Consider the following 24,305-nt stretch of genomic DNA (forward strand, 5'->3'; position numbering starts at 1 on the left):
ATGTGGCAGTTACTGATGTTTGTCCCCGATTAGTCACCATAGTAACAAAGCCAGTATCACTTCCTCAAAATAGTCAGAATGAATCAAAGTTTTAACTCAAGAAATCTGAAAATCATTCAGACATTTTTTGCTGAGGAGGTTTTCAGTGGTGTAAAGTACTTAAGTAAAAAATACTTTAAAATACTACTTACAGTAAATAGTTTTTTGGGAGTAAATGTACTTTACTTTACTATTCATATTTTTTTTATACATCTTTTACTTGTCCGCAACATTCCTAAAGAAAATAATGTACTTTTTACTCCATAAATTTCCCTTGACAACTAAAAGTACTCATTACATTTTTAATGCTTAGCAGGACAGGAAAATGGTAAAATTCTCACACTTTTAAAGAGACCATCCCTACTGCATCTGATCTGGTGGACTCACTAAACACAAATGCTTCATTTGTAAATTATGTCTGAGTGTTGGAGTGTGCCCCTGGCTATCTGTAAAATAAAAAATAAATTCTGCCATCTGGTTCGCGTAATATAAGGAATGTGAAATTATTTAGACTTTTACTTTTGATAATTAAGTATATTTCAAACAAAATTATTTTAGACTCTTTTAACCCTCCTCAAGTAAGTCCTGACGAACTCACTGAATTTATGAACAAAATGATCCTATTTACACTTTGTAGTCAATTTTGACACTAGAATAAATGTTTCTGACTCATATTGATGACACATAGGCCACTTAGTATCAGTTGTTTATTTCCTTCAGTTGCCCTTTAATGAACAGGTATGACTCATTTGTAGATATGAGGAAGATGTTTTTTTGTTCATATTCACTCATTCAGAATAGGGGGATTGGTGCATGATATTGTCCCATTAAAACTGGAGTCAGAATGAATCTATACTGTCATTAAACATCATTGCACAAAGACATTAATGTTGGTTCCAGTCAGAAAGGAAAGACTTGGGTGTTAAATGTCATGCTAAGTGAGGGAAAAGTGCTCAGAATGCAATTTAGGTGCTGATTCAGTGTAGGGGGTCAAGCTCTCTGCTGTCTGCCTACTGTATTTAGCAGTTTTCATACTCCATTAAATCAGACATGAGGCCTTTTTACAGCTGTTTATCATACACTACAACTTTAATATTGATGAGACCAATTATGATTTACCCCAATAAGTGTGATTTTTGACATGATGCCAACATTATACTAAAATTACCATAAAGTTGTCTCAGACTAATTATTAGCTCAACATTATACAATTTACTTGAAGTGCGAAAATATATCAGAGTTGCGTGGCAACCCAAACACCTAACTCCGGGCAAACGCTCGGCCACGCCCACGGACGTCAGATCTCGATTTATTGTGGGAAAGAAACTGAGTACCTCCCCGACTTTTTCTAGAATGCAAACGCATTCTAACCGTTCTGATTGATCCCAGAAACCGATGGGTTGGACTAGATCCAGAATAAGTCATCATTGTCTTTGATACTCTGATTGGTTAGAGATGATCCAATCGCTGATTTACTTTGTATTGTACAACACCCCTTCAATTTGACTTCACCACAAACGACTTCACCACAAACGACTTCAATGATGGCAGTCTCAGACTGAAGCATGCAGCGAAGATGGAGCAGTGAAATAATTCACTTCCGAGTCCTCAGGCAAACATCAGAGAGCCTTTATGTTTAGAATGGCTATGGTTGAGAAGTAAGCTATAATAACCTAGTGGATGTTCAAAATGTTATTCAAAGCAATAGGAGCAAAAGAGGCATGGATTTCATATAGGTTTAATTAGGCCTATACTTTCATTGCTGGATATTGATTTGAAATGTATTTCACCGTGTTATTGTTTTGATAGGTGGACATTGGATAGCCTGAACTGAATTTGTTCCATTCCATGGAGGAAATAGACTTTGATTGGACAACCTAGATTTCAAAGACTCGCAATACCGTCGTTGTCATTGGTTTACATTTCGTTTGGAGATTTTCCGATTGGGGTTGATTCAATGAAGACTTTGTAACAAAGTTTCCGCTTGATATTGATTTTCTCATAGGTCAGGGCGCCGCAGTGTCGTGAAGCAGATTTGATTCATGCAGCAAGTTTTAATTGTCGGAGAAAACTTGATCTTTGAAGGTAGAAGAGAGCGATATTGCAATTACTGGCAGTTCATTTTGACCTCGGTAAACTTCGATAATAGGAATCTTTTGAGAAAATCGTAGCTCTCATTAACGATATTTTACTCGATGTCCCAGCGCAACAGCAGTCTCTTAATGCAGCGCATGGATATTATCTCCAACATGCTACTTCGGAAGTAGGTCACTGTTTTACCACGTCTCTATTGGGCGCTCGTTTTTTCTAAATTACACCTCGACTGGTCATAATTTATAAAAGGTGTAATCTGAATTAAGAGTGGACTCAAACCGATCTTCCATCGGGACCGAAGGTAAAATTGCATAGCGCATATACGTCATATTTAATGTAAATGCTAATTGAGTGAGTGACGATGTAATAACATGCTTATAACCGCTTTATTACGCTTAGTCCGTGACCATAGTCATTCCTGGTCTGCATCCACCTGAACCCCTACTTTTGATATTATACCACAGCCTGTCATCATGTTAGAATATCCCATGTCGATGGCCGAACTCAATCATTCAGAACAGATTCTGGCAACGCATTATCAATCTCATAATTTGGGTTTCTGGGCAGACCATAATGACCGCCTATAATATGAAATATTCGATTAGTAGTAATGAACGCCCATATTAGTTATTAGTTAATCATAATGTGTGTTTCCGATCTAGTGGTTGTATAGCCTCGTGCTCATCATGGTGATAAATACATCTGATAAACCCGGACGGTGATAATACGGAACGTGATGATATGGATTCCATTGATATAACGCCCTATGGGAACTGCACTGTAGCGCAAGGTCGCTTCCCTCAACATATCCATGGTATTTTGACTCTCTCTCTCTCAGTATTATTTGAGTTTAGGGCAGGTTTTGTGGGTTACACGATGATACCTTTAGATTATTAGGCTATTCCATATCCAGCAGTAGGCTATTTGTCACAATCTACTTGCAATGTGTTGGTCACTCATTGTGGCCAAACTGCAAATATTTCACCAACTTTTGGTGTGATTGAAAGTAAAATAATAAAAAAAAAAGAGGAAATATAATTTAGATGCTATAGGCCTAGCATAGAAATGTGTTTCTTATTCAGAGTTTGACCCTTTCTCAATATAGCGTGTCTGTAGAAAACAATGTGCGTCAGTTACACTTGATCCGTTGCGTAGCCTTCTGTCGTATCCCAATGAAGCAACTTGATTTGATGTCCATAGACAGAAACTCAATGTGTGTCTCCTTCTGTTCTCGTTATCTGTAAATTAAATGAGTCTTTCTCATGTATTACATTTCATGGTCCACAGGAAATAATTTCCAACCAAATTGTGGGATGTTTGAAAGTGCAAGGCTAAAAATGTTTTTTTTAGAATCAAGTCGACTTACCGTTATTGTGGTTGTTATTTAAAACGTATGTTTTATAGGAAAATACGGAAGAAAGAGAAGAACAATTACATTTTGATTTGGTTATGCTCTTAATACTTGTGGGGGATTATTCTCTTAAACACATCTTTGTATTGATTTGTAAATTAAATGATCATAAACTTTAAAAACAATATGACCAAAACCACAGGCATCTGTTTTTAAGTTCTTCTTCTTCTAGTCTTATGTCTTATCTAATTGTAATCTTGACTCAGTAGTGGGTTTGAAAAGGTCGCTATTTGTTTCGGAAAGATTGGAGGAAACCAGTGAAAGGATATTGTGAAGATAAAAAGGACCAGACCTGTGTTCAGTTCAGTTTCTTTCAAATACTGTACTTGATTGAGCTTGCTTGGCACAACTCAATGGAATAATTCCAAAAGTGCAAACCCCAATTATCTGGCAATCCAAAGCTCGTACTTAAGGGTACCCAGATCTGTAAGCCACTTGTGTTGGGTAGTAATCATGCATATGGGGCGGCAGGTAGCCTAGAGCGTTGGGCCAGTAATCGAAAGGTTGCTGGATCGAATCCCCGAGCTGATAAGGTAAAAATCTGTCGTTCTGCCCCTGAACAAGGCAGTTAACCCACTGTTCCCTGGTAAGAATGTGTTCTTGACCGATAAAGATGAAATAAAATTGCAAAAAAATCAAAATGAGGCATAGAGACAGGTCTCTCCTGTACTTCTGTTCTAACTGATCTGTGGGAATAACAGAACTACATCAATAGGAATGCAGACTGGGTTCCTGTAAGGTAGGGATGTTTAGGTCTTGGATGTCTGAATAAAACCTCCTCCATTCATGTCATAAGAAATTCCCACTGCCTCATGATATCAAACAAATTCATTCGTGGGGTGACTAGTTAGTTTACAGTTATGGGTGTTTTCCTGCATTGATTTCAGGGCGTAGTAGTCACACCAACATTTGAATGGTTGCAGATTGATTTTATGACATGTTCCAACGCCGATATGATTTTTCAACGCCGATACCGATTAATCGGACGACTTTTGTATTTTATTTTTTATTTATTTGTAATAATGACAATTTCAACAATACTGATTGAACACTTATTTTAACTTAATACATCAATAAAAATATATTTGGCCTCAAATAGATAATGAAACATAATGAAACATGTTCAATTTGGTTTAAATAATGCAAAAACAAAGTGTTCGAGTATAAAGTAAAAGTGCAATATGTGCCATGTAAAAAAAGCTAACGTTTAAGTTCCTTGTTCAGAACATGAGAACATATAATGGTTCCTTTTAACATGAGACTTCAATATTCCAAGGTAAGAGGTTTTAGGTTGTAGTTAATATAGTATTTATAGGACTATTTCTCTTTATACCATTTGTATTTCATATACCTTTTGACTATTGGATGTTCATGCAAAGCAAGGGGAACAACCACTCCAAGTCTCAGAGCGAGTGACAATTGAAATGCTATTAGCGCGCACCCCGCTAACTAGCTAGCCATTTCCCATCGGTTACACCAGCCTAATCTCGGGAGTTGATAGGCTTGAAGTCATAAACAGCGCAATGCTTGAAGCACAAGGAAGAGCTGCTGGCAAAATGCACTAAAGTGCTGTTTGAATGAATGCTTATACGAGCCTGCTGGTGCCTACCATCGCTCAATCAGACTGCTCTATCAAATATCAAATCATAGACTTAATTATATTATTAATAACACACAGAAATATGAGCCTTTGTTCATTAATATGGTCGAATCTGGAAACTATCATCTCAAAAACAAAACTTTTATTATTTCAGTGAAATACGGAACCCTTCCATATTTTATCTAACGGGTGGCATCCCTAAGTCTAAATATTCCTGTTACATTGCACAACCTTCAATGTTATGTCATAATTACGTAAAATTATGGCAAATTAGTTCGCAACGAGCCAGGCTGCCCATACTGTTGCATATACCCTGACTCTGCGTGCAATGAACGCAAGAGAAGTGACACAAATTTCATCTGGTTAATATTGCCTGCTAACCTGGATTTATTTTAGCTAAATATGCAGGTTTAAAAATATATACTTCTGTGTATTGATTTTAAGAAAGGCATTGGTGTTTATGGTTAGGTACAGTTGTGCAACGATTGTTCTTTTTTTTCGCAAATGTGCTTTTGTTCAATCATCCCCTTGCATTGCATCGATTATATGCAACCCAGGACATGCTAGATAAACTAGTAATATCATCGACCATGTGTAGTTAACTAGTGATTATGATCGATTGATTTGTTTTTTTATAAGATAAGTTTAATGCTAGTTAGCAACTTACCTTGGTTTCTTACTGCATTTCGCGTAACAGGCAGGCTCCTCGTGGAGTGCAATGAGAGGCAAGTGGTTAGAGCGTTGGACTAGTTAACTGTAAGGTTGCAAGATTGAATCCCGGAGCTGACAAGGTAAAAATCTGTCGTTCTGCCTCTGACCAAGGCAGTTAACCCACTGTTCCTAGGCAGTCATTGAAAATAAGAATGTGTTCTTAACTGACTTGCCTAGTTAAATAAAGGTATAAAAAAATATATATTTACATACCGATTTCCGATTGTTGTGAACTTGAAATCGGCCCTAATTAATTGGCCATTCCCGATTATTAATCGGTCGACCTCCAGTTCATAGTATGATAGAAGATTAAGTGCCGTAAGAGAAAGCAAGTCTTCAGAAGACTATGGGTCATTTCAGGTTTTAGGTTTTGTATTGGAAAACGACTTTTAAACGGAATAACAGAAATCCTCTAGACTTGTAGAGGGAAACAACTGGAGAAGCGGCCACAGACTGCAGGTCGCTTCGGGTAGGCGCAGGCCGTAGTCGACTGAGACACCTGCTCACACGCAGCATCTGATGAAGGCACAAAACACGACAGGACAGGGTGATACACAATCACGGCAAAAACACGACAGGACAGGGCGAAACGCAATCACAGCATGGTGAATACAATACAAGGAACCGACGGGACAGGAACGGATCACAAAGGAATAAATAGGGACTAATCAGGGGAAAGGATCGGGAACAGGTGTGGGAAGACTAAATGATGATTAGGGAATAGGAACAGCTGGGAGCAGGAACGGAACGACAGAGAGAAGAGAGAGCGAGAGAGTGAGAGAGGGAGGGGGAGAGAGAGGGATAGAAGGAGGAAAGAACCAAACAAGACCAGCAGGGAAACGAATAGCATGGGGAGCACAGGGACAAGACATGACAATAAATGACAAACATGACAGTACCCCCCACTCACCGGCGCCTCCTGGCGCACTCGAGGAGGAATCCTGGCGGCAACGGAGGAAATCATCGATGAGTGAACGGTCCAGCACGTCCCGAGACGGAACCCAACTCCTCTCCTCAGGACCGTAACCCTCCCAATCCACTAGGTATTGGTGACCCCGTCCCGAACGCATGTCCATGATCTTATGTACCTTGTAAATAGGTGCGCTCTCGACAAGGACGGGAGGGGGAGGGAAGACGAACGGGGGTGCGAAGAAAGGGCTTAACACAGGAGACATGGAAGACAGGATGGACGCGACGAAGATGTCGCGGGAAGAAGCAGTCGCACAGCGACAGGATTGACGACCTGGGAGACACGGAACGGACCAATGAACCGCGGAGTCAACTTACGAGAAGCTGTCGTAAGAGGAAGGTTGCGAGTGGAAAGCCACACTCTCTGGCCGCAACAATACCTTGGACTCTTAATCCTGCGTTTATTGGCGGCTCTCACCGTCTGTGCCCTGTAACGGCAAAGTGCAGACCTCACCCTCCTCCAGGTGCGCTCACAACGTTGGACAAACGCTTGAGGCGGAGGGGAACGCTGGACTCGGCAAGCTGGGATGAGAACAGAGGAGGCTGGTAACCCAGACTACTCTGAAACGGAGATAACCCGGTAGCAGACGAAGGAAGCGAATTGTGGCGTATTCTGCCCAGGGGAGCTGTTCTGCCCAAGACGCAGGGTTTCTGAAAGAAAGGCTGCGTAGTATGCGACCAATCGTCTGATTGGCCCTCTCTGCTTGACCGTTAGACTGGGGATGAAACCCGGAAGAGAGACTGACGGACGCACCAATCAAACGACAGAACTCCCTCCAAAACTGTGACGTGAATTGCGGGCCTCTGTCTGAAACGGCGTCTAACGGGAGGCCATGAATTCTGAATACATTCTCAATAATGATTTGTGCCGTCTCCTTAGCGGAAGGAAGTTTAGCGGGGAATGAAATGTGCCGCCTTAGAGAACCTATCGACAACCGTCAGAATCACAGTCTTCCCCGCAGACAAAGGCAGACCGGTAATGAAGTCTAAGGCAATGTGAGACCATGGTCGAGAAGGAATGGGGAGCGGTCTGAGACCGACCGGCAGGGAGAGTTACCCGACTTAGTCTGCGCGCAGTCCGAACAAGCAGCCACGAAGCGGCGCGTGTCACGCTCCTGAGTCGGCCACCAAAAGCGCTGGCGAATAGACGCAAGAGTGCCTCGAACACCGGGATGACCAGCTAACTTGGCAGAGTGAGCCCACTGAAGAACAGCCAGACGAGTGGAAACAGGAACGAAAAGGAGGTTACTAGGACAAGCGCGCGCGCGCAGTGTGCGTGAGTGCTTGCTTAACCTGTCTTTCAATTCCCCAGACTGTTAACCCGACAACACGCCCATAAGGAAGAATCCCCTCGGGATCAGTAGAAGCCACAGAAGAACTAAACAGACGGGATAAGGCATCAGGCTTGGTGTTCTTGCTACCCGGACGGTAAGAAATCACAAACTCGAAACGAGCGAAAAACAACGCCCAACGAGCTTGACGGGCATTAAGTCGTTTGGCAGAACGGATGTACTCAAGGTTCTTATGGTCTGTCCAAACGACAAAAGGAACGGTCGCCCCCTCCAACCACTGTCGCCATTCGCCTAGGGCTAAGCGGATGGCGAGCAGTTCACGGTTACCCACATCATAGTTGCGCTCAGATGGCGACAGGCGATGAGAAAAATAAGCGCAAGGATGAACCTTATCGTCAGACTGGAAGCGCTGGGATAGAATGGCTCCCACGCCTACCTCTGAAGCGTCAACCTCGACAATGAATTGTCTAGTGACGTCAGGAGTAACGAGGATAGGAGCGGACGTAAAACGTTCTTTTAGAAGATCAAAAGCTCCCTGGGCGGAACCGGACCACTTAAAACACGTCTTGAAGTAAGAGCTGTGAGAGGGGCAGCAACTTGACCGAAATTACGAATGAAACGCCGATAGAAATTAGCGAAACCTAAAAAGCGCTGCAACTCGACACGTGACCTTGGAGCGGGCCAATCACTGACAGCTTGGACCTTAGCGGAATCCATCTGAATGCCTTCAGCGGAAATAACGGAACCGAGAAAAGTAACGGAGGAGACATGAAAGAGCACTTCTCAGCCTTTACGTAGAGACAATTCTCTAAAGGCGCTGTAGAACACGTCGAACGTGCTGAACATGAATCTCGAGTGACGGAGAAAAAATCAGGATATCGTCAAGATAGACAAAAACAAAAATGTTCAGCATGTCTCTCAGAACATCATTAACTAATGCCTGAAAAACAGCTGGCGCATTGGCGAGACCGAACGGCAGAACCCGGTACTCAAAATGCCCTAACGGAGTGTTAAACGCCGTTTTCCACTCGTCCCCCTCTCTGATGCGCACGAGATGGTAAGCGTTACGAAGGTCCAACTTAGTAAAGCACCTGGCTCCCTGCAGAATCTCGAAGGCTGATGACATAAGGGAAGCGGATAACGATTCTTAACCGTTATGTCATTCAGCCCTCGATAATCACGCAGGGGCGCAGAGTACCGTCCTTCTTCTTAACAAAAAAGAACCCCGCCCCGGCCCGGAGAGGAAGAAGGCACTATGGTACCGGCGTCAAGAGACACAGACAAATAATCCTCGAGAGCCTTACGTTCGGGAGCCGACAGAGAGTATAGTCTACCTCGAGGAGGAGTGGTCCCCGGAAGGAGATCAATACTACAATCATACGACCGGTGAGGAGGAAGGGAGTTGGCTCGGGACCGACTGAAGACCGTGCGCAGATCATGATATTCCTCCGGCACTCCTGTCAAATCGCCAGGTTCCTCCTGAGAAGTAGGGACAGAAGAAACGGGAGGGATGGCAGACATTAAACACTTCACATGACAAGAAACGTTCCAGGATAGGATAGAATTACTAGACCAATTAATAGAAGGATTATGACATACTAGCCAGGGATGACCCAAAACAACAGGTGTAAACGGTGAACGGAAAATCAAAAAAGAAATAGTCTCACTGTGGTTACCAGATACTGTGAGGGTTAAAGGTAGTGTCTCAAATCTGATACTGGGAAGATGACTACCATCTAAGGCGAACATGGGCGTAGGCTTATCTAACTCTCTGAAAGGAATGTCATGTTTCCGAACCCATGCTTCGTCCATGAAACAACCCTCAGCCCCAGAGTCTATCAAGGCACTACATGTAGCACCCGAACCGGTCCAGCGTAGATGGACCGACAAAGTAGTACAGGATCTTTGATGGAGAGACTTGAGTAGTTGCGCTCACCTGTAGCCCTCCGCTTACAGATGAGCTCTGGTTCTTACTGGACATGAATTAACAAAATGTCCAGCAACTCCGCAATAGAGGCACAGGCGGTTGGTGATCCTCCGTTCCCTCTCCTTATTCGAGATGCGAATCCCTCCCAGCTGCATGGGCTCAGTCTCAAAGCCAGAGGGGAGATGGTTGCGATGCGGAGCAGGGAAACACCGTTGATGCGAGCTCTCTTCCACGAGCCCGGTGACGAAGATCTACCCGTCGTTCTATGCGGATGGCGAGAGCAATCAAAGAGTCCACATCTGAAGGAACCTCCCGGGAGAGAATCTCATCCTTAACCACTGCGTGGAGTCCCTCCAGAAAACGGCGAGCAGCGCCGGCTCGTTCCACTCACTAGAGGCAGCAAGAGTGCGAAACTCAATGGAATAATCCGTTATGGACCGTTCACCTTGGCATAAGGAAGCCAGGGCCCTAGAAGCCTCCCCACCAAAAACTGAACGGTCAAAAACCCGAATCATCTCCTCTTTAAAGTTCTGGAACTTGTTAGAGCAATCAGCCCTTGCCTCCCAGATAGCTGTGCCCCATTCTCGAGCCCGGCCAGTAAGGAGTGAAATGACGTAAGCAACCCGAGCTCTCTCTCTAGAGTATGTGTTGGGTTGGAGAGAGAACACAATCTCACACTGCGTGAGAAAGGAGCGGCACTCAGTGGGCTGCCCGGAGTAGCAAGGTGGGTTATTAACCCTAGGTTTGGAGGCTCGGCAGGCCAGGAAGTAACAGGTGGCACGAGACGTAGACTCTGGAACTGTCCAGAGAGGTCGGAAACCTGAGCGGCCAGGTTCTCCACGGCATGGCGAGCAGCAGACAATTCCTGCTCGTGTCTGCCGAGCATGGCTCCTTGGATCTCGACGGCAGTGTAACGAGCGTCTGAAGTCGCTGGGTCCATTCCTTGGTCGGTTCCTTCTGTCATGCAGGTGAAAGAGGACCCAAAAGCGACTTAACAGAAACAGAGTTTATTAAAGTCCAAACGGAATAACAGAAATCCTCTAGACTTGTAGAGGGAAACAACTGGAGAAGCGGCCACAGACTGCAGGTCGCTTCGGGTAGGCGCAGGCCGTAGTCGACTGAGACACCTGCTCACACGCAGCATCTGATGAAGGCACAAAACACGACAGGACAGGGTGATACACAATCACGGCAAAAACACGACAGGACAGGGCGAAACACAATCACAGCATGGTGAATACAATACAAGGAACCGACGGGACAGGAACGGATCACAAAGGAATAAATAGGGACTCTAATCAGGGAAAGGATCGGGAACAGGTGTGGGAAGACTAAATGATGATTAGGGAATAGGAACAGCTGCTTTCCTGGAAATATGTGTGTGTGTGTGTGTGTGTGTGTGTGTGTGTGTGTGTGTGTGTGTGTGTGTGTGTGTGTGTGTGTGTGTGTGTGTGTGTGTGTGTGTGTGTGTGTGTGTGTTGGGTAATTCCTACATCGATATGATCCTATGTCAGTCAGCAGCGGTATCTTTCTGACCTTGTCACTTTTTGAAACCCATATCCCCTCTGTACTAACCGTTTCTACTACAGGCTTACTCTTTAGTTGCAAAATATGTGGTCAACCACATCAGTGTTTCAGCAGATAAAATATAGCTGTGTTTTTTAAAAAATTTTATGGGTGTAATAAAAACTGTATTGAGCCAAACTTTCTTTTTGGGCATTCATCAACTGTCATGTCGGTTTTTGCAAAAAAAAACTCTCCCCATGTATTGATTTCTTGGTCTCCTTCCCCAGGGTCTGTATGAAGGGATGTGATGACCCATGCAGATACCGCCCCAGTGACTCCTGGGAGCAGGTAGGTCTTCCACATGCAGAGGCCATGGTGGGGGGAGCCCGGCCAAAACTAAAAAGAGGGAGGCCCAAGGAGGTAAAGAGAGGCAGTGTGAAGGAGAGCAATGAACTGTGGGAAGAGGAGGAGGGCAGGAAGCTGTATCTGTGCGAGGGGGACAGACTCGACTGTCGAGTCCTTCTCACTCGTCTGGAGTCGAGCAGTGATGAGGACAAGGAGAGCTGCTTGGAAGCTCCAATAGAGACCAAAGAAGAAGGGAGCCATAACCTGGTGCGTGGAAGGACCAAGCCCTGCAAGTGTAGACAGAAGACCTGCAAAGCCTATCGGCTAGCGCCGGAACCAAACAATCAATCAAAAGTCTTATGCACATTACCTGTCGTGGAACCTCGCAAACGGAGGCTGGCCTCTCTCAATGCGGAGGCTGTGAATGGTCTGCTCTTATACAGAGAACATCCGCAAGGGTCCAGACTCGTAAATAAGCTACATTCCAATGGGAATCTGGCAAAGGATACAATCATTTTGGGCCGTAACACCCCAAGTGTCCCTAAGATGGCAAAATCAGACATTTGTGGAATTGGAAGTTCCAAAACATACCAAAAGACTATGAAGATTGAGGATGTGAGTCTGCTGAGTCTGTACGGTCCCACCCCTCGGCGTCAGGCCAGCCTCAATGCTGCTGCTTTGCTCAAGATCACCAGCACCTCCTTCAAAGCCAAACACCGGGGGGCCAAGGCCAACTGCAACCAGCTGAGTGGGGTAGTGAGGATCAAGCTAAAGAAACGGCATCATCATGAAATCCATCACAGGCAATCCCAGGTCCAGCCACAGCTGGTTCAGAAATGCTGTAATCTCTGTAAAAGGGAATACTTCCACCCAGAACCACAGTGGGAGGGGACTACGGGGGGGAATGGCTCCATCAGATCTGACTTCCAGTGTGGATCCTTCCTTGGCTACCCAATGAAGTCTGTGGAGGAGCCAGTCGAGACCCAGGCGACTCCTTCTTTCTGCTGCTGCTCCCAGGAAAGGTTGGGGGAGTACTGCCACCGACTGGCCCTGTTCCTTGGCCAAAAGAGCTTCGGTGACGACGAACTTGCGGAGCATTCGCTCTCCAAGGGCCGCCTCCTCTCTCCCCGTTCCCTTGCCCACCCACATGCCCTGACCATAGGCCCCCACCCTTACCCATGTTTCTCAGGCTATTATGTCCACTTTGCCCACCACAAGACCTCTACCCTCATGACCTCCATGAGCTCCAGCCCCATGCCCTACCCGCCCTCTTCTGTGGCCTCCATCACGTTGTGCCCTGGTGGGGTCCAGAGTCCCAAGCTGCTGTCCCCGACCGGCTCCCACCCCTCAGGAATCTCCCTCCCGGTCTACTGCTATGGAGAAGCCTGCAGAATCAGTCGCTACCCCTACAGAGCAGTAACAACCCTCGCCAGCAGGGGGTGCTGCTATAATGCAGGTTGCTCCAGCTGCAGCCATAACACCAAGTCGGGTAAGTGAAGGCAGAAATGCCTATAGATATGTAGTAATAATGATGTGAATGGGTCATGATGATTGCAGAGTGTTAACTGCATATTTGAGATGGCTCAGTGACCTTTTTTAGTCAATCAGTCAAATCAGCTACAATCTGCCGAGAAAATTCTCATGTTTTTACCTTTTTTAGAATACAGAGAATCAGAAATGTCACAGGTGAGGCAAGAATCTAAAGTTTTCAAGAAAGCTGTTCAGTTGTGTTCTAGGATTAGGTGTTCTAGGATTAGGTGTTCTAGGATTAGGTGTTCTAGGGTTAGGATTAGTTGTTCTAGGGTTAGGATTAGTTGTTCTAGGGTTAGGATGAGGTGTTCTAGGGTTAGGATGAGGTGTTCTAGGGTTAGGATGAGGTGTTCTAGGGTTAGGATGAGTTGTTCTAGGGTTAGGATTAGTTGTTCTAGGGTTAGGATGAGGTGTTCTAGGGTTAGGATGAGGTGTTCTAGGATGAGGTGTTCTAGGGTTAGGATGAGGTGTTCTAGGGTTAGGATGAGGTGTTCTAGGGTTAGGATGAGGTGTTCTAGGGTTAGGATGAGGTGTTCTAGGATGAGGTGTTCTAGGGTTAGGATGAGGTGTTCTAGGGTTAGGATGAGTTAGGATGAGGTGTTCTAGGGTTAGGATGAGGTGTTCTAGGGTTAGGATGAGGTGTTCTAGGGTTAGGATGAGGTGTTCTAGGGTTAGGATTAGGTGTTCTAGGGTTAGGATTAGGTGTTCTAGGGTTAGGATTAGGTGTTCTAGGGTTAGGATTAGATGTTCTAGGGTTAGGATTAGGTGTTCTAGGGTTAGGATTATAAATTCTAGGGATTCATTCAGTGGGATCTAAAAGCCCAGTAGGGTTTAAATCCACAGTCCTGAGCTGAACTTTGTTTCTTTATCCCTGCTCGCCACTCTAGCCATTAGTTGCGTGAGTAGGTCCCAATGAGTAATCACCACAGATTGTGTAAATAGAATGTACTGTATTTACTATTGAAGCTGTGGACTATTTGTCAGGAGATGCCAAGCTGTGCTCTCTGATCAACCAAACCCCATTTACTCCCCGTGGTCATATATACACTACCGTTCAAAAGTTTGTGGTCACTTAGAAATGTCCTTGTTTTTGAAAGAGAAGCACACTTTTTGTCCATTAAAACAAGATAAAATTGATCAGAAATACAGTGTAGACATTGTTAATGTTGTAAATGACTATTGTACCTAGAAACGGCAGATTTTTTAAATGGAATATCTACATAGGCGTACAGAGGCCCATTATCAGCAACCATCACTCCTGTGTTCCAATGGCACGTTGTGTTAGCTAATCCAAGTTTATAATTTTAAAACGCTAATTGATCATTAGAAAACCCTTTTGTAATTATATTTGCAGAGCTGAAAACTGTTGTTCTGATTAAAGAAGCAATAAAACTGGCTTTCTTTAGACTAGTTGAGTATCTGGAGCATCAGAATTTGTGGGTTCGATTACAGGCTCAAAATGGCCAATTAACTCTCTTCTGAAACTCGTCAGTCTAGTCTTGTTCTGAGAAATGAAGGCTATTCCATGCGAGAAATTGCCAAGAAACTGAAGATCTCGTACAACGCTGTGTACGACTCGCTTCACAGAACAGCGCAATCTGGCTCTAACCAGAATAGAAAGAAAAGTGGGAGGCAGCAGTGTACAACTGAGCAAGAGGACAAGTTTGAGAAACGGACACCTCACAAATCCTCAACTGGCAGCTTCACTAAATAGTACTCGCAAAGCACCAGTCTCAACGTCAACAGTGAAGAGGCAACTCTGGGATGCTGACCTTCTAGGCAGAGTTCCTCTGTCCAGTGTCTGTGTTCTTTTGCCCATCTTAATCTTTTATTTTTATTGGCCAGTCTGAGATATGGCTTTTTCTTTGCAACTCTGCCTAGAAGGCCAGCATCCCGGAGTCGGCTCTTCACTGCTGGCGTTGACTGGTGTTTTGCGGGTACATGTGGAATCATTTCAGCCTATCTTGTGTGTACAGTATCGAGCTCTGCTATAAAACTTAACAAACCATATACACACACACACACACACACACACACACACACACACACACACACACACACACACACACACACACACACACACACACACACACACACACACACACACACACACACACACACACACACACACACACACACACACACACACACACACACACACACACACACACACACAAGACAGACTGAAATGATTCCACATGTCATTTCAGCCAGGAGTCCCATAGCCCCTTTACAGTACTTAAGTCACTGCCTCCGGAGCAGTGGATGACGACCAGAACAGGGCCACTCTTACTGAGGGAATTTGTTCTCAGCTGGTCTGTGGTCAGATCGTATTTGTCGGGGACCACAGCAGCACTCATGACTTCATTTAAGTATGCTGATTACAGATCAATATGGCGTGTCGTTGGCTAGTCCGCTCAGAGGCGCTATTAGCTGAGGTAAATTGGTATTTGACAATGTCTTGTTGCCTCTTGTTGAGCTGCCTGCTTTGATGTGACACAGAAATTGACCCTTTTCCCCAGAGAAGTGATGGAGACTTCTGTTTTAATTTCCTACTAACCACAAGCCATCCGATTGCGAGAGTACATTATAATGTGACATTTGTTGTAATCATCCTAGCTGGCCTTAATGTTCAGGTGAACCTGCACTACACTAGTGTGGTGGGTTGGTTCCTTTGGGGTTTTCAAAGACTCCACACACACACTCCTACATTACATTACAGCGTCTCCACTACCATTGTGTACAGAGCCAATCATGCATCAGCTGATGGAATCCTAGATTTCCAGGAACAAACAGTAGTGGTAAATGAGTGCTGACTGAGATGATGGGAGGCAAGTAACATAAATGCTATAATTTTTTATAAAAGATATATATATATATATAAGTAGAATATTTGCATAATAGGTGGCTAAACACTATTCACTAAAAAACATCTCTCCACTATATCACTATTACAGTATCATAATTATTCCATTATTCCAGAAGGTTCAGTTGTGTCAAGTCGGATAACAGAAAGATTTGAACATATAGACAGCAACATTAACACATAATGGATACAAATGCTGACAAGGTATATACAAGATAAAAATGGAAGTCACAGCCATCCGTTTTCATTTCAAAGCCGTACTGATGCTTGTACAAAACTTGTAGCAGCTCTGTTGGTTCGCGCCCTGAAGGCAGTGCTGCATATTGGCTGTTCAGTGGATGTGTAACATCCAAGATTATTTTATTACCCCTTTTTACTTGTGCACTCTTTGTAAATGTCTCAGAGAGCTTTTTACTTGTGCGCTCTTTGTAAATGTCTCAGAGAGCTTTTTGCTTGTACAGATAGATGTATGTTCCCTCCCTCTGATCACTCTCAGTATCCTTAGCCAGCTATTTGATTCCACACTGCCTGTCTGGGGGACCATCAGGCCATAACAAATGGCCATCTCTGCTACTCTGATGTGGCCATCCCCGTGGCCATCCCCGTGGCCATCCCCGTGGCCATCCCCGTGGCCATCCCCGTGACCATCCCCGTGGCCATCCCCGTGGCCATCCCCGTGGCCATCCCCGTGGCCATCCCCGTGGCCATCCCCGTGGCCCAAAGCTACAATTAAGACAGAGGATACAGATCGTGTTCTTATCTCTACTGCACACAGCGTCAGTGGCACTGAAACATAGTGTCCCCATGGCAGGAAAGGAGAGGATGAATGTGAAGTAAGATGTGAGTTTAAGAGACTGATTATTCCAGTGTCTGACTGTTCCACTTTTCCTCACAGAAGACTACTCCCCGCCTTTGGAGGAACACAGCCCCCCCTCTGTCCCAGTTTCCCCCACACAAGGCTGCCTTGCCACCGCCAGCGCTACCCTAGCCGGCCAATCAGTGCCCCACCTCCAGAACCCTCTATCGGACCCAGGCCAACCGAGGATTACGCTGCAAGTGACCAGGGAGTGTCCTCGGCGTGCAAAGCCACCCAGCAGCTCTCGGTCTGGGGTATGTGGTGACTCCCATATTCGAGACGAGCATCAGCTGGGGCCTGCCATCAGCGGAGCTGCCAAGCAGCAGAGGATCACCCGTCGCCGGGCAACCAATGGCTGGCTGCCCGTGGGCGTGGCCTTCGAGAAGGAGGTTTTCACTGTGGTATGTGTCGCTCTGTGTTAAGAGATACTGGTTGTGCCTTGTAAGATAGCTAGCTGAGGCTACAGAATATTAGAATTTCCTCTGAAGGAAAACTTAGTCTGTATGCATGTATGGTATTATTACCATCCACTCTTACTTCTGTGCTAAAAACATTGCTAATAACCGGGTGGTTACCATGTGCTAACAATACTGTGAATAACCGGGTGATTAGCATGTGCTAACAATACTGTTAATAACTGGGTGATTAGCATGTGCTAACAGTACTGTTAATAACCAGGTGGTTTCCATGTGCTAACAATACTGTTAATAACCGGGTGATTAGCATGTGCTAACAATACTGTGAATAACCGGGTGATTAGCATGTGCTAACAATACTGTGAATAACCGGGTGATTAGCATGTGCTAACAATACTGTGAATAACCGGGTGATTAGCATGTGCTAACAATACTGTGAATAACCGGGTGATTAGCATGTGCTAACAATACTGTGAATAACCGGGTGATTAGCATGTGCTAACAATACTGTGAATAACCGGGTGATTAGCATGAGCTAACAATACTGTTAATAACCGGGTGATTAGCATGTGCTAACAATACTGTTAATAACCGGGTGATTAGCATGTGCTAACAATACTGTTAATAACCAGGTGGTTACCATGTGCTAACAATACTGTTAATAACTGGGTGATTAGCATGTGCTAACAGTACTGTTAATAACCAGGTGGTTACCATGTGCTAACAATACTGTTAATAACTGGGTGGTTACCATGTGCTAACAACAATGCTAATAGTATGTGCCATCAACAATGACATTGACAATGACATATTTGTCTGTGAAGAGATCAGTTGGCAAAATTACTTAACTGTACTGTATGATTCTCATGCTCATTTCCCATGCTGTCCGTATTTGCGCTTTTGGTTCCATTGCTGAAAGAACCTATCTATTTTCATATTGATTTGTCCATGCCATTTGACTTTGCACACAAGGTCAGAACAGACTGCATGACAACTCCTGTATGAAGAAGAACTTTATGTAGAGTCAACTGTTTCCAGGGGGAAGAGACGACAGTGTTGCGCAAATGTTTCGAAGGAGTACAGCGGGACGGGGAGGTCATTCGGGTTCGAGACACAGTCCTGCTGCGCTCCGGTACCAGGAAGAAGTCTCTGCCCTACGTAGCCAAAATCTCAGCCCTGTGGAAGGACCCCGAATCAGGTGACGTTCTGCCTCTTTCACACGTAGCTAAACTGATACAAATGGATGATACAAAACTATAGGCTTGTTTTTTTTTTTTTTATGCTTCAAATAGTGTTGGTTTTGTTTTAAATACTTGGTCGGCACTCAAGTGAGCTTGCCTGGCACAGACAGTGTGCCAGGCAACTGATGGCCAGGTTTTGTACTTTTTCATACTACTCCATCTGGCATTTACAGTCAGCAATCAAATGCTCTGTCTGCCGCAAACTTTTGTAGAATGTGACAAAAAAAGTTTAAATGATTATGAATGGGTTCCCTACACATCACATCAAATGTTCAATTCGACTTTGGTAATCCTCTTCTCACTCTGAAAATGGCACTGTTTGTGTGTCCTCAGGAGAGATGATGATGAGCCTGTTTTGGTTCTACCGCCCAGAACACACACAGGGAGGACGAAATCCCAACACACACTGTGAGGTGAGTTCTCCGGAAAGCACAGTTAACACTGTGAGGTGAGTTCTCCAGAAAGCCCAGTTCACACTGTGCGGTGAGTTCTCCTGAAAGCCCAGTTCACACTGTGAGGTGAGATCTCCGGAAAGCCCAGTTCACACTGTGAGGTGAGATCTCCGGAAAGCCCAGTTCACACTGTGAGGTGAGATCTCCGGAAAGCCCAGTTCACACTGTGAGGTGAGTTCTCCGGAAAGCCCAGTTCACACTGCGAGGTGAGTTCTCCGGAAAGCCCAGTTCACACTGCGAGGTGAGTTCTCCGGAAAGCCCAGTTCACACTGCGAGGTGAGTTCTCCGGAAAGCCCAGTTCACACTGCGAGGTGAGTTCTCCGGAAAGCCCAGTTCACACTGCGAGGTGAGTTCTCCGGAAAGCCCAGTTCACACTGCGAGGTGAGTTCTCCGGAAAGCCCAGTTCACACTGCGAGGTGAGTTCTCCAGAAAGCCCAGTTCACACTGTGGATGCCATCTACAATGTTTGTGCAGACTCATCCTGGGAAAAGAGATGGCAAACACACTGTTTCCATTTAATTATGTATTTCCTGGAGAAATAGGCTGCACAGGCTTCCCATTGTCAATATCCTCCAGGAACAAACACACTTTGTTCACCCAGGCTATGAATACTAAACAGCAGCCTTGTTCACAATGCTCTGTGAGAGAGAGTTGGGGCGTGTTCAGTAGGGAGCAAACGTTTTGAAACCGGGAGGCACTAGCTGAACTCGTCCAATGAAAAAAAATATTTTCATTGGGGTTGTAAAATGTTTTACTACAGTGTGCTCTGCTGGATACCCTGGGCTTCGAGAAGACCAAAGCTACTGCTCTGCTTTACGGAAGTCTCTGAAATGATAACCAGCTAGGATTAAATCAAAACTTAGACTGCACCATTTTTGAATTCCCAATGCAAGGGTGATTTCCTGATGAAGAAGTTGGTTGAAAAGGGCTATGCAGACTTTTCTGTGTGAAAACGGATATTTTAGAATTGTTTAAGGGTTTGGCTGAGGGTTTGGCTAGTCAGTTTGCACATCAGAAAAGTCTGTATAGATCTTCCCAAATGGGTCTTTATGATGATTATGTCAGACACATAGTTAAGGGATCGTTCAGAAATGACATATTTTGATATATGTAAATACAGTATGTTCAATATGCTGAACTATCTCTTTACGCTGCTGCTTCTCTCTGTTGATTATCTAGGCATAGTCACTCTCTACCTACATGTACATATTACCTCAATTACCTCGACTAACCGTTGCCCCCGCACATTGACTCTGTACCGGTATCCCCTGTATATAGCCTCGCTACTGTTATTTTACTGCTATTCTTTAATTATTTATCACTTTTATCTATTTTTTACTTAACACTTCTTTTTTCTTAACTGCATTGTTGGTTTTTAAGGGCTTGTATAAGTAAGCATTTCACTGTTGTATTCAGTATTTCACTGTAAGGTCTACACCAGTTGTATTCGGCGCATGTGACAAACAACATTTGATTCGTTTTGGTTCATGAGATTCAGTTTTCTCTCCTCTTGTCACCCAACTTCATTTCCAGAATGAAATTTTTGCATCTCGGCATCAGGATGAAAACAGTGTGGCCTGCATCGAAGACAAGTGCTACGTGTTGACGTTAGCACAGTACTGTAGGTAAGGTCTGTTCATCTCTGATGGGAGATGGGGTGTGAGAATGAATAGTATGTGGGAGACACAAGATGTTGAGTGGGATTCCAATACATTTTATTTGTTGCATTGCATTTGTTCACTTATTTTGACATGTCCTTTGGCTTGGTGTTTCAGATATTGTGCTTTGGTGACTCGTCGGGGGGAGGATCTCCCTGAAAGTGTCACCAGAATGGTGCCGCCTTCTGCCGAGTACGCCGTCCCTGCCCACTGCTGTGTGCCAACGGACATCGACCCCGACCTGGTGTTCATGTGTCGCCACGTCTACGACTTCCGCTATGGACGCATCCTGAAGAGTCTGCAGTAGCACTTGTGTGGATGGTGGTGGAACGGAGGAATCTTAAACAGTGAAAGAGAGAGCTAAAAAGACAGGATTTTGAGACCGACCAAAAGCCACTCTGTTTTGATAGGAGTGGAAGATGTTGACAGTTTTAGGCAGAGGAAGTCTGGAAGTGCTTTTGCCCAATGTCTCGATCTCTCACTCTTGAGGGATTTGCGAAGGGTCACACTTGGTCAAAGAGGAATTGTGTTTTATCATCCCAATCACAAATCCCCTTTAATAAAACTGATTTGCCAAATGTTTATTTTATTTTTGCATCGTCCCATGACTTTGCCTGTATCTATGTGGGTTATTAGTTCCGTTGTGTTGGCAGATGGTATCAGTTAAGACTTGTTTTGTATTTAATGGGATGACTCATGAATTAGATGGTGGCTTAACATATTTATCTGTATTGATTTAGTCTTGAGTTTAAGGTTTAATTGGCTTAAGTGCAAAGAAATATTTATTTCTATATGGAGAATTTTTTTATTACATTTTTTAAAAGTAATTTAAGAGTGCATTATTTAGTATTTTCAAAGCAAGGAAGGCGACTACGAGATAATTATCATTCCTAAGTAGAAATGATCCAGGCGTTCGCCAAACACTAACTCTCTGTCTGCATTGTCTTAGAGGTAAAGTACCAGTGAATCCCAAACCAGCCTCTCGCCTATACCTCACCCCTACCAACTATACCTCACCTCTACCAACTATACCTCACCTCTACCAACTATACCTCACCTCTACCAACTATACCTCACCCCTACCAACTATACCTCACCCCTACCAACTATACCTCACCCCTACCAACTATACCTCACCCCTACCAACTATACCTCACCCCTACCAACTATACCTCACCCCTACCAACTATACCTCACCCCTACCAACTATACCTCACCCCTACCAACTATACCTCACCCCTACCAACTATACCTCACCTCTACCAACTATACCTCACCCCTACCAACTATACCTCACCCCTACCAACTATACCTCACCCCTACCAACTATACCTCACCCCTACCAACTATACCTCACCCCTACCAATTCATGACCCTACATAGTCACGTGTTGCTGACAAAACTCCCAGAGTGGCGAGAGGATTAAATAAACCGAGACACACTCTTGACTTGAATTATGCAATTCATGTATGACATTTAAATAATAAGAGTATGAAATTCAAATGAACAAATTCCCCTGGTCATTTTACAAGATATAAAATCGGACACAACAAATGCTCCATTCTCTTGTATGAAATTGTACACAATATATTGTGTTTACATGTTGGAATAGCTCTTCGCTTTGGAACCGGCAGCTTTGCTGGCTTGGTCGAAGTGGCTATCGAAGGGTTTGGTCATTGTCACACCCTCAGCTTTGGGACACTTGTTCATATGAAGGAGGTGAGTGTGAAAGTACAAATGGAGGGGAAGGGACTGGTTTGGGATTCAGCATGAGAATGACCAGTGACTCAACCGGGCCAACCCCCACGATAATTGTTTGTCCCTACTACCCTGCCTTGAATTGACCAATGAACTGGGGTTTGAACACCACACGCGCACTGCCATTAGCCATAATAACTTGCCTTACATCCCGCCGGTCAACATCTAGGATGCAAGCTCCAATACGTTCAGTTCACACCTCACCAAAAAACCTGCCTTCCATCTAAACCAAGGTTGCCAGTGGGTGGAGCTACAGTTCAGTACAAGCCCCTCCCCATGTTACTGTGCACTAATCTATGTTCCATTATGAGATCATCGACTGTGTCCTTAAACTGAACATGCTACTGATTCGTTAACATGGAAGTCACACTGTGGATTTATGTACATGTGTTTGCTTAGATTAGAGGGAATCAAAGTTTGGTATCACAGTTCCTGGAAAAGCTTCCTGTCTGATCAACACATATACACAAACACACACACACCTGCTTCTAAGATGTATCTCGATGTATAGGGCACAAGCCATAGGAGTACCTTCCTTACACGCTCAAGTCCTTTTTATGTCCAATCAAGATGTGATCGATTTTTCTTACTTGACTGTTGTGCCTGCCTGTCTCAGTGGACTCAGTGTCCAAGAACTATCCATGAAAAGTAGGCCAAGATTATTGTTATTTTTTATGTCTTTTTTTAAATGCCTTTTTTTCATGAAATTCTGTTAATTGCTAAGAAATGTTTGTACCAACAAGGGTATATAATGGGTATAAAATGCCCCATTCAACTCATTCCCCGGTGTAGAAAACTCTCAATTCCAAGTTTCTTTGTTCTTGTGTGCATTATGTTCCGAGTTTTAGAGGTTCTGGGAATTCTGGGAAATAATATTCATAGCACAGTGTTTGTATTATTTAACATGTAATATACAAATATTTGAATGGAATAAATAATTAGTTTTAACCCAAGAGTCTCATATGATGATGTTGCAAAGTCAATAGGGCAAATCTTTGCATATGTTTTTCTTTCTCTTTTTCTCCCCCCACTTAAAAAATAATAATATATATATATATATATATAAGTATGTGTGTAATTTCCTTCTGGTCCTGTAATGTGGGTGAGCTGTTGCTAGGAACAGGCTGAGAAGTGTACTAAGAACAACCCACCACAAGGTGTCATACTAGTTCATCTCTCAGTGTTTTATTTAACATCTCTCTGTCTTGTGACAAATACAATATTGATGTCTCCATGGGCTGTATGCATCAAGCACATCAGAGTAGGATCAGTTGTGTCTTTTTTAGAACACAATTCATTTTGATTACATGGACCGTGAGACCTGATCCTAGATCAGCACTCCTACCCGGAGACACTTGATACCCACATACCCAGAAGTTCTTTCATATGGATCCTCCAATCCAATAAATATTGGAACAATATGAGAAAATATATTTAATTGTTGACCTTTCACAGTTTCCTCACATTACTCCGCTTTTTACCGAAACAGTGGCAGGGAGGCAATCGGTAATCGTTTCAACTGTGGGATTGCCCCTTTAGTAAGGCATGATAATGTACCGGAAATACAGACGTGATGTAGAGACGCCATGAGGAGTGTGAAGAGCAGACAAAGACATCTGTTTTTTGGCCCACTA

At 44.1% G+C, this 24,305-nt stretch overlaps 1 protein-coding gene across 3 annotated transcripts in view; it reads left to right on the forward strand.

Moving 5' to 3' along the window:
* Positions 1 to 23,624, forward strand: part of bahd1 (bromo adjacent homology domain containing 1) — a 42,056-nt gene extending 18,432 nt beyond the window's left edge. Inside the window, exons 1-7 of one of the 3 annotated variants that reach the window (XM_046308976.1) lie at positions 2,039 to 2,434; positions 11,837 to 13,383; positions 17,186 to 17,547; positions 18,601 to 18,760; positions 19,137 to 19,216; positions 20,789 to 20,880; positions 21,031 to 23,624. In XM_046308976.1, the coding sequence (XP_046164932.1) occupies positions 11,844 to 13,383; positions 17,186 to 17,547; positions 18,601 to 18,760; positions 19,137 to 19,216; positions 20,789 to 20,880; positions 21,031 to 21,220 (2,424 nt within the window). In that variant the 5' untranslated portion in view covers positions 2,039 to 2,434; positions 11,837 to 11,843 and the 3' untranslated portion in view covers positions 21,221 to 23,624. Of the gene's footprint in view, positions 1 to 2,038; positions 2,435 to 11,836; positions 13,384 to 17,185; positions 17,548 to 18,600; positions 18,761 to 19,136; positions 19,217 to 20,788; positions 20,881 to 21,030 lie in introns of those variants that run through there. The other 2 variants (XM_046308975.1, XM_046308977.1) reach the window with 2 other exon arrangements.
* The last annotated feature ends 681 nt before the right edge of the window (positions 23,625 to 24,305 follow it).

Source organism: Oncorhynchus gorbuscha, linkage group LG17 (assembly GCF_021184085.1).
Source record: "Oncorhynchus gorbuscha isolate QuinsamMale2020 ecotype Even-year linkage group LG17, OgorEven_v1.0, whole genome shotgun sequence".
In the NCBI taxonomy this organism is placed as follows: domain Eukaryota; kingdom Metazoa; phylum Chordata; class Actinopteri; order Salmoniformes; family Salmonidae; genus Oncorhynchus; species Oncorhynchus gorbuscha.